The sequence below is a fragment of the Euprymna scolopes genome, chromosome 2 (assembly GCF_053919585.1).
Source record: "Euprymna scolopes isolate OS-2025 chromosome 2, ASM5391958v1, whole genome shotgun sequence".
In the NCBI taxonomy this organism is placed as follows: Eukaryota; Metazoa; Mollusca; class Cephalopoda; order Sepiida; family Sepiolidae; genus Euprymna; species Euprymna scolopes.
This window is the reverse complement of record NC_136483.1, coordinates 80,158,105-80,170,375: the sequence shown is the minus strand read 5'-3', so window position 1 is coordinate 80,170,375 and position 12,271 is coordinate 80,158,105. Positions and strand designations below refer to the sequence as shown.

At 31.8% G+C, this 12,271-nt stretch overlaps 1 protein-coding gene across 2 annotated transcripts in view; it reads left to right on the top strand.

Moving 5' to 3' along the window:
- Positions 1-12,271, top strand: part of LOC145293034 (solute carrier organic anion transporter family member 4A1-like) — a 74,647-nt gene that overhangs the window by 50,652 nt on the left and 11,724 nt on the right. For both annotated transcript variants that reach the window (XM_080139336.1, XM_080139345.1), the window contains exons 6-8: positions 2,783-2,889; positions 6,285-6,545; positions 10,507-10,702. In XM_080139336.1, the coding sequence (XP_079995462.1) occupies positions 2,783-2,889; positions 6,285-6,545; positions 10,507-10,702 (564 nt within the window). The remainder of the gene's footprint in view (positions 1-2,782; positions 2,890-6,284; positions 6,546-10,506; positions 10,703-12,271) is intronic.

Sequence of the window (12,271 nt, the reverse complement as noted above, 5' to 3'; positions counted from 1 at the left end):
TTACTTTAATAATTATAGTATATATATATACTAGTAGAATACCCACTATACCACTATATATATATATATATATATATATATATATATATATATATATATATATATATATATATATATCCCCCAAAACCTCTGGACTTGATGTACGGAAGACTAAAACTTCCTGCTATGGTTTAAAATAATCTGAAATAACAGCAAGGGGAGACTTGATTCTAAATATTTCTTGTATGTTATATTTCCCCTCTTTTGGAAATAGGGTACGATTGTGAATATCTTCAGTATCAAATAATTTGCTTTACGTATGAATACCAAAGAGGAGAGATATAACATATGAGAAATATTTGAAATCAAGTTTCGTCTTACTGTTATTTCAAATCATTTGAAACCATAGCAGCAAGTTTTAGTCTCCCCTCCATCAAGTCCAGAGGTTAGAGGGAAATATAAGATATTTTGTAATTCATATGCAAAACTAGGAAAACAAATGACTATGATTGAAATATTGGAAAGATGCAGCCACAAAAGATCCTTTAAAGTTACCCCTATGATAGGTTTTCGAGGGTGCTGGAAACGAAAACAACAGTTGAAATCCCGGGAAATTAGTAATTTCAATGATTTGAATAAAGTATAGTTTTGAAAAGTGAGGAATCATTTTTTATATTAATTTAACATAAGATAAACACCTACTTTATAGCCTATTTGGTCATAAAGTGGGTGCTCATTTTACGTTAAATTAATCTAGAAAAGTGAACCCCCACTTGTTTAAACGATAATGTGTGACCTTAAGGGCAAATGTCACATTTGTATATATAGTGTCCTAGCAGCCAGCTTAAGTTTTACTGCTTCTGTTGTCTCCGCTGTGGCTGTTCCAGGTCACTAATATATACTAGCAGGCCGCCCGACATTGCCCGGTAATAAAATTCTCTTAAAAATGATGTTCTGATTAATACAGATTTCCTATTTAGTATTAATATATTATATTGGACCCAATACATAGTAATGATTAAAAAAAAAAATGACTCGTGCACCTCTACCGGGAATCGAAACTAAAACTAGCTTACGATTTACTTTTTCAGTTGACCTTAAGTCTTGACCTATGAAGAAATGTTTGCTGCAGGGCTAAAAATTAAAACACGAACAATAGCTATTACGTCACGCATGCGTATTCTTATTGCTCTGTAATTACACTGAGCTTCTTAAATAAGGATTGGTATATATTATAAGGAAATAAAATACACTTCCACAGATATATATGTGTATATATATATATATATATATATATATATATATATATATATATATATATATATATATATATATATATATATAATCTTATTTATAGTATTCCGAATTTAACAGGGTTTATATAGTTGAAAATTCGGTAAACGTTCATCTACCAATAAGTTTTAAGTCAAACTGAGATGACTTTAACTGTAAGCTACAAAATTATCATATTTCATAATTGAGCGTTCATATATTGTTTTAACAAAAAACATCAAGGAATAGAATGATAGCAACAAATAGTGTATTTCATCGTTAGTTACAATTGTTTCAAAACTATTCGGACAAATTCAAACATTATGTCGTTTGAAAATTTTCACAAGAATAGCCTTTCGTCAGACTTATTGAATAAAAAACACTTTAACAGTGAACAGTATGGAGTCGATTTTCCTTATGTAGAAAAACATAGGAAAATATTTTACCTTTTATATTCATCCTTCAAAAGTTTTTTTTAAAGATTTCATATATATATATATATATATATATATATATATATATATATATATATATATATATATATATATAGTGTATCACAAAAGTGAGTATACCCCTCACATTTCTTCAAATATTAAAGTATATCTCTTCATGGGACAACACTGAAAAAATGATTTTTTGACACACTGAAAAGTACTATGTTTGCAGAATATATAACAGAGTTAATTTATTTTCCCCTCAAAATAACACAAAATATAGCCATTAAAAGCTAAATCCCTGGCAACAAAAGTGAGTACACCCCTTACGAAAAATTGTCAATAATTACATACAACATGTCAACTCCCAATATTTTTGTGGCCACCATCATTATCCAAAACTGCCTTTACTCTTCTGTCTTCACATGAGCCACTGGAATGATCTTCCACTCTTCAATTACGACATCGTAGAGCGGACAGATATTTGAGACTTTGTGCACCCCCACCTTCTGCTTGAGGATGCCCCAAAGATGTTCTTTTGGGTCCAAGTCTGGAGACAGGTTTAGCAAGTTCATCACCCTCAGTCTCTTCAGAAAAGCAGTGGTTGTCTTGGATGTGTGTTTTGGGTCATTATCATGCTAGAACACTGCTCTGCGACCCAGTTTCTGATGAAGTGTTTTCCTTGAATTGAGACTTCACTGAAACATATGTGCACATATGTCACTGATATATTATAAATATAAATATATAAACATAAATATAATATAATAAATATAAATACTAATTTCTCGTATTTATCTTTCAATGATTATTTTATCCTTTTTCCATGGAGAAAAATTCATCACAAAGTTTCATGAACAATGTCAATCATTTTGAACTTTACTAACACTTGTTAACAATGGCTGACGCGTGCTTTAATTTAATTCATTTAAAACAAACTTATTTGAATTTTCGAAATATATTTGATTTATTTTTTACTATTAATTTTGGAATTTTTATTTTAAAAAATGTAAATTTCTAAAGACTATTTTTAATATTGAATTTTGAGCTTATTTATTCACAAAGATTTAAACATTTTTTAAATGTTCCCTAAACAGTACGAGTACTCAATGGGTCGGAGCTTGGTGGATCTCTTTTCTTATATCAGGAACATTGTCTATACTGATTGGGCCTATTCTCTTAGGCTATGCAAAAGAACTACCGAGTGAGTATAAACATTCACATACATACATATGCGTGTTTATTTTGTGTGATGCATATAATTAAGAATTTAATCCCTGTTGCATTGTTATTTTCATGGCTCGACTGAGCTTCTATCTATGGCTTCTCCCTGTAGAACATTCGTAACAGATACACGCCTAGATACAACAACTGTGACCTTTATTCTCAGTATGTGCCTCAAACTAAACAAAATTTCCATTAGCAAAGTTTTTTTTTCTAGAACTATCCATCTGTGGAACGCGTGGATGCTTCCCAGCTGACTATAACATGACTATTTTCAAGTCTAATGTAAACAAATTCTTGTTGAGCCGCTCTCTTATTAAAACACTACCCAAGATCCACCATTACCTATCATCACGAAGCTGTCTTACTGGCTACCTGACACTCATTAATCCTGATCCCTCTTAGTAAAAAAATAAATAAATAAATAGTAAAACATAATAAACAGGACAAAAATTCCTTATTCTCGTAAACGTACGTTGTCTGCCAAACTACCCATCAGTAGTAGATGGGCTGACAATTTGAAAAATAAAATCAAAAACATATAAAATAAATTAAATAACTTGATTAATAATAATATAAACTTGTAGGACCGGTGGAAATTCCACGCAATGATAGAAATATTTAATCGACAATATGTGTATATGTTTATACAATTATTCACGCCTAAATTAATGAACCAATCATCATGAATATTATGTATGTGCATATATAATCATATACACATATATAAAATTCGTAATCATCGGTTAATTAGTTTAGGTGTAGATCGTGCCCATACAAATATAAACATATACATATACATAAAATCCATAATGATCGGTTAATTAGTTTAGGCGTGAATCAGTTGAACTGAAAGTTAAAACCGCCATGAGATTTCTTTTATCCAATTAGAATGTGGCTACCATTTTTCTTATCCAATCAGAATGTGGCTATCATTTTTAACACCAAATCTTTACTGTTGATTTTAAACAATTGTTTATTAGGCATTTGGAATATTCCATTTTCATATTAGGGAAACCATGATAACGGTCGAAATGACCAAACGTATTATTTATATATAGATGATTATTTAGCTAAAACTGAAAAAAAATGAAGAAAATTGTAAAAAAACAAACAAAAAAAACACGAATATTTTCTACAGAATAAATGTCTTTTTAACTAAATAGTATAATTCGGAAAAATATGTAATAAAGAAAACCTGATGCTAAAAAAAGTCTACATATCAGTACTGTAAATTCGTTTAACGCAGATTATATAATCATAGACTCTCCTTTTATAATCAAATATATAAAGATATTACTTATCTGTAGGTACATCTTCAATTCGATATATGTATTAATAATGTGATAACAACGACGATACAGTAGAGAATCTTAAAAAGGGGCAAAGTTTGTGAAATATTTCATCTATTTATGCTGAAATGAAAATCTAGAGATTAGATTTGATGACAGGGAAATTTATTAAATCATAGAAATGAGATTCTAATGGATTATAAGCAAAACAGTTTTATGCTAAAATATGGTTTACTTAAATATTTCAACATCTGATATCGCTATATATACATTGCTGTATGCGAGTATATGTTATGTAACCCCTATTATTATTATTATTATTATTATTATTATTATTATTATTATTATTATTATCAAATATGTACAAAAATAGACGCACTGGTTATTCTATTTGCTTACATGCTAAAACTTGTAGTCTTTCCTTAATACATTATATTGAATATCTTTAATTTTTAATGGTTTATTATATAACTTTTCACCTTCATTTTTAATCTTTAATTTCTTATTCATGAATATTTTAAATTTTATTATCTTAATTTTTAACCTTTTAAATTTCTCATAAATAAAATCTAGTTTTCAACTTGAAAATTCTTTATTTTTCAATTATGTTATTTCACAGTTATTAACATTAATTAGTGTTGCAATATTTTTATATAATATGAGAATATGATTAAAGAAAATTGGAAGGTTATACTTACAGACATTGGCGATAGGAATTGACCAATCAAATGGAGCTACGTGCTGCTAGTGACCAATCAAAAACCGAAATTGCTCCATAAAAATATTGGCTATTTTAGAATTTCCGCACATATTTTTATATATATACAAAATACATGCTATTATGTACCTGTTTGCATGTATATGGTCTGAAGAACCTATCCCTATAACAAAGCATAAACACACACACACACACACACACACACACACACACACACACACACACATATATATATATATATATATATATATATATATATATATATATATATATATAGTATTGAGTAAGGGATAAACAACCCAAATGAAAGAATGACAACTATCGAAATTAAGTTTATATATAGATATGAAACCTTGGCCACGGTAATTACTTCAGACACCGCGGTATAGGGAAAAATATAACGCCCAGTGTACCACCTTCATTTAAATCATATAAGTAAGCCTATAAATCTACTCAACTGACTGTTAATTTGACCATATGGACATATATCTTAGAAATAAACACATATATAAATAATTTGAAGACAAAGGAACGGATAGAAAAGCGAAAAATAATAAACAAATAAATAAATAGAACGTGTTAATAAAATAGACAGAAAATGAAGTCGCTACCAGAAAAGAAAAAAAAACAATCATAAAAACCTAAGGTAGGGAAGTAGCGGCGATAAAGTATAACATTACTTTAGATCAAAGCGAAAACGTGGGCCAATAAACAAAAGCCAAGTTAAAGTATACTAACATCTCTCCGCTGTGACACGGGATTGTACTCTCCTCTCATCCTTCACCCCCATCGCTACTCCATTCCTTCGCCACACCTCTCTCCAAAATCCTTACTGCTCATATTCACAAAGTATACATCCTACTTTCTTCTAGAGCGTAAACAACACCAGAATATTTTATATAAAATTTTATATAAAATGTCATTTTGACTCTCGTTTTAATATCGCTCCTTTTTTAGGAGGTCTGGTGAAGTGGCATCTTTGAATTGATATGCCACTAAAACATGTATGCACATATGTAACCAACAATGTTTGTATAATAAAGAATAGCAGGATTAAGCCACTTAATATGCGCTGCATGATTGGTAAGTTAAGATGAGATGCTTGACTTCAGATCTTGATGGCTCTCCGTGAAAATGATCTGTGAAGAACATCGAACAATCTCTCAATATATATATATATATATATATATATATATATATATATATAGAGAGAGAGAGAGAGAGAGGGGGGGTGAGTGAGAGAGAGAGAGAAGGAGAGAAGGAGAGAGAGGGAGACGGAGACACAGAGATAACGATAGACAGACAGACAGGCAGATAGAGTTAGAGAATGCTTTTATCTATGCTTTTATGTATTTTTATTTTTAGTTGCACAAAAAATTCGAGAATCTCGTGAAAACGAGGCTCACCAAGGCCACAAGGTCGTCGAATTGGAGCATCCTAACAAAGGAATTTCTCTGAAAGAATTGCCGACGATGATATGCAGTCTTATTTGCAATCCATGCTTCATATTGATTTCTCTGGCCTCAGCGGGTGAAGGGATTTTGCTTTCTGGAATATCAACTTTTCTTCCAAAATTTCTCGAGAATCAGTTCAACCTCACAGCTTCTTGGTCTTCGATGATAGCTGGTAAGATTACTTGTTCATTCATATTTTTCATCTCTGTCTTTTGTCAAGTGTGATCTTGTCCATCCTCGTAGTAACCAAATAATCTCATCTTCAGCTCATACACATTCTCTCATGTCCTAGGCTAATATCGCAGGCATTGGTTAATCTGCAATCGTCACAAGACGCCAACCTTTATGAATATACGATATATATGATGGGACGATTCTAATATTTTCCCGATTCGGATACAATTGCAGATTCAATTTTTTTTCTATCTCTATAAATATAGCTTTAGAGTTGATTTTTATTTTTATTTTTATTTTTAATTTTTCAGATTACCGTAAAAGTCCATATGTGGATATATACACTTGTACGGTATTCTGTAGGTTTTAGTTTTTCTGATAGTTTAAAATCAATGCATTTTCTTTTCAATAGTATCAGCAATGGAAAAATTAGTCTTGAACAAAAACAAACAAAAAATAGTTAAAATAATTGTTTCCCGAATTTTCCGAGTAATCTTCCCAACATTATATATATATATATATATATATATATATATATATATATATATATATATATATATATATATATAGTGATCCTCATACAGTCCTGTTTCGCTGTACCACAGCTCATCAGTGCGGCTAACTAAACAAGCAACTACCTCAAGCCAGGATCGAAACTCTCCCGTTGAAATGACAGTCGGACGTCCAGCTAGTATTATATATATATATATATATATATATATATATATATATATATATATATATATATATATAGTAATTTATAAAATATATATGGCGATTAAGCTACACTGAATATTCTGCGTTTCATCCAACTATAGGAAAAAAAAAAGGAGAACGTCTACCTAAAACCACTAACCTAGTTCTAAAACAGATCCTTTGTTTGATAAAATGCATGTCCATTGGCTGATAGGAAGGGGCGCGGTGGATACTAGAAAGCTGATTGGCCAACTAGAAATCCTCAACATATATAAAAACAAGAAGCAACCACAGAATTCGCGCATAAGCCTGACGTTCAATGTAGCTTAATCGCCATATATATTTTATAAATTACTAACTAGCTCTACCTACGTATTGAGCACTTTTGAAGTAAATACTTAAAGTTTACGCATAAATCTATACTTTCGTATATTAAATTTATGTGAATAAATGAAGTAGTTATATATATATATATATATATATATATATATATATATATATATATATATATATATATATATATATAGTACTAAGATTTAAATTATCTATACAGGAATACTGGTATTTATATTAGATTATAGTTTACCATTGTGTATATCAGGTAAACACTACATCTTTTTGATTTCATTATCTTGATTTGAGCATATTATGAAGTGATACACGAATTACCATAAGCGTATAAGCGATGCTCTGTGTAAACAAATCGAGTTTAGGTATTTCGGACCATGTCAAAACATCGTTAAACTCACGACTCAGCAGCCGCCGATAGCGTAGTGGTTAGGAGCCTTGACTGTCGTACAAACGGTCGGGTTTCAATCCTGGCTTGAGGTAGTTGCCTGTCTAGCCGCACTGATGAGCTGTGAAACGGCGAAGCAGTACTGTATGTGGATTATATATATATATATATATATATATATATATATATATATATATATATATATATATATGCTGTTGTCCTAATAATGATATATATGAAATCTGGACGAATAAAAATATCATATTTAACCGCATTTTACGCCCGGGAAAGCCCCCCCCCCCTGCTTGTTTATATATAAAAAAATTGGATTACTTTATATATATATATATATATATATATATATATATATATATATATATAAAGTAATCCAATTATATATATATATATTTAAAACAGTAATCTACAATCAATTATATATATATATATATATTTAAAACAGTAATCTACGTACACGCGTGTTTCAAGGTCATTACCTCTCGTCAGCGTAGTTCAACTGGTTCTAGGGATCGAACCTCAGACCATGTTTACCACAGTCCGGTGCGTTAACCGTTAGGCCATATATATATATATAGTTCTTTGTAATCAAATTTTGGTGTTTGGAGGTGTGTATATTAAAAGAGGTGTAAAAGAAAAAAAAAGTTTTGGTCGGAAGGTCGGATTGAACCCCAAAGCCTTGACGCAAAAGTGGAAACGAAAGGGGGAAAAAGCCAATCACCTAACCATCTATGCCACGATGGAGAGGAACTGATAGGGCGTTATATGAAGGTTTATGAATCGCAATAAACAGGTGCGAGGACGTCTGACGTGCAAGCCAAAGCATTCGCGGACATACACAAGAAGAAGCGAAACACACACACAGTTTCGCTTTTATATTTATAGATGCCCCCCCCCCGGTTTAGTTAATATATGACGGGAGTATCCCTGGTAAACAAAAGGACCCAAATATGTATACTTTTATTTTTATGTGTTTTATGCGCGTAAAATTGAAAGAATTAATGGCAAAAACTGGGGGAAAATGTAAGAAAGGGTGTTAAGAAATCATTTGTAAGTGTTTAGGGCCCAAGAAAAAGTGAAAAAAAGTAGGGAAAATGAAGGTACTTCTGCTTAATTTGACACCAATTATCGTGAATTCCCGTCAAGCATTGATCGGGCGAGACCGGCAGTCATCAGCGTCAGCCGCAGAGTACAGGAAAAAACTAAACGAAGAAACAAACAAAGAAACAAACAAACAATGAAACAAACAAACAAACAAAACGAAGTGGAAAAAAGTACAAATGGGAAAAAAGAAATAAATAAAACCAGAAAACTGACCGTGTATAACGAATAAATGTTTAATAGATTTTATTCATAATTTTTTTTTATTGTTAGTTTGTTTTATGCAAGAAAAGTATTTTTTAACCGTATACTTGTCGGAAATATAGGATCAACAATCGACTGTGAAACAAAAATGGCAAAACAAAAGGAAAAGAATTCGTTATGTTAACTTATTATTTTGTATTTGTATAATAAAAAAAAGTGTTTTCGGCACTTAAGAAAAAAAATAAAGGATTTTGCCATTGTTTCCAAGTCGCTTGTCTGCCCTTGTTGATCCTATATTTCCGACAGGTGTCGTTAGTAGCGTATCAGTCTAAAACAAGATGGCGTGAAGCAATTCTTCGCTAAAATGTGTAATAATATTTGATTTTTTTAAATAAAAAAATACTTGATCGATTTACGTGATTTGGGGAATATGACATCTTCATGCAATTATAGACAAGCACCAAAAATTCAATATATTGAGTAATTAGTCTCATCTGAAAATGAAAGAGAGAAAGAGAGGAGAAGTGCCTTTTCTATATTTCTACGTTTTTTCAAGTAGAAAAAAAAAGATAATAGTTTTAACTAGCGGGATCTGTGGAAATTACACAGAGGACTCTTTCAGATGTTGATGTTGGCATTCTTTGGATGTTCAGCTTAAATGGAGACGCCCTGGTATTATTATAGCTTTTTTGTTAAAACTTCCAAGGTATTTATCTGAGGTAGCAGGGACGCCCTGTCATAAAATACGCTCCAATATGCTTGTATATATTATTATAGAGTCAATTTGATTCTTATAAAGTTGTGATTTCAAAAATAAAAACAATATATCTATATAACTTGGGTGCATCAGCTTGAATTTATATATATATATATATATATATATATATATATATATATATATATATATATATATATATATATATATATATTGATTTCCTTCAGCTATAATCGAAACCGAAACACAAAACTTATGAAAAATTCTTAGTAAAATTATTTATAAAAAAAATAGATGACTTGAGTGCCATCAACTATAATTGAAACCAAAACCAAAACTTATAAAGAGTTCTTGGTAAAAGTATTTATTACAAGAAATTGAAGGTCATAACAATGAAACGACAATCACTCAGAAGGAGAAAGATGTAAGCGTGACACGCAAAAGAACACACACGCTATCGTATTAATATATAGATAATGCTTATTTTTGTAGGTTTCATTGGAATTCCTTCCGCTGCCGGTGGTTACTTCTTGGGTGGATACATTTGCAAGAGACTAAACCTCGATATCATCGGAAAATGTCGAATGTCTATTTCTACTTTGACGATTGGACTTTTGATGGCTGCCATTTTTTGGATCACATGTGACAAAGTACAATTTGCTGGCATTACTGTACCTTATTCAGAAAGGTAGCTTCAGTATTACATTTTTAGTTCTTCTTGATAACTGTTTCAAAACCAGCACTAAAACTAGGTCAAGTATTCAGTCAGTTTTCTCTATTTTTTTTTTCTTTTTGCTTATATTTAACCAATTATCAGAAATAGATAAAGATCAACCCGGGGGAGATATTCGAGAGAGATATAGAAAGAGAGAAGGGAAATTAAAGAAGTAAATAAAAGGCTTCGGTAAGAGAGACAGGGAGAGATAGAGAGAAGTTTCAACTCTTCTGTTTTTTTATCGATGGCAAGGCAACATTGGATATCATGATTAGATTTTAATTATCTTGTAATCGTTCTTAATATGTAAATTTAAATCAAACAATAACATATAGTCCAGTTGAAGAAATCAAACATATTTTAGTAGAAATAGTTTTTAGACAGAGGGATAATTTATCAGACTTGTTCTAAAAGAGATAACTTGGTAGGTGGTGTTAAAGAGAGACCATGAAGTTGTAAGCATTGTTATATATATATATATATATATATATATATATATATATATATATATATATATATATATATATTAATGAAAACAAAGTGATATAGTGTTTACCTAATATACGAGGGGCGTGCAATAAGTAATGCCTCTGACCCACTTCCCATAGCAGTAGAGCAACGAAACTTGGCACAGTTATTAGTCTTTCTTTACATAGGAACCACCCAGAGTTATGCATTTCTCCTATCCTTTGATGCAGTTCTGGAGACCGTTTTTGTAGAACACCCCAGGTTGGTCCTCCAACCACGACGTGACTTCAGAAATCAATGCTGCATCATCTGGGAAACGCTTTCCTTTCAAAACCAACTTCATGGCTGGGAAGAGGTGAAAGTCAGAGGGTGCAAGGTCAGGAGAGTAGGAAGGATGGGGAAGGATTTCATAACCACACGCCCGTGCTTCTGATCTGGCCACATGCGAGTTGTGGACCAGAGCGTTGTCCTGCAGGAGGAGAGTACCTTTGCTGATCTTGTCCCGTCTCTTGATTTTGATAGCTTCTGTTAATTTCCTCAAAAGTGAAGCATAATAGGCTCTTGTAATTGTGGTACCCTTTGCCAGGAAATCTGTCATCACTACTCCTTCCTGGTCCCAGAAGACTGTGAGCATGACCTTGCCAGCGGAGGGCTACACCCTTGCCTTCTTTGGAGGTGGTGAGTCCAAGTGCTTCCACTGCATTGACTTGGCTTTGATCTCTGGGTCATAGTGATGGACCCAGGTTTCATCCTATGTAAGCAGTCTTTTGAAAAACTTTGACTCATCTTCTTTCCACATCTCCAAATTCATCCTCGAGCACTCGACGCGTTCTCGCTTCTGGAACGGTGTTAGCAACCTGAGAATCTATCTGGTAGACACCTTATGCATATGCAAATGGTCATAAATGATTGTTTCCACAGACCCTGTACTAATCTTGACATCTTGGGCTATTTGGTAAATAGTAATGTGCCGATCTTCCAAAATGGCAGCGTCAACTTGACGGACAGATGCCTCATCAATAGCAGAAGGGGGGCGACCAGGTCTGGGAGGTGTTTCCACAGACTTCCGGTCAT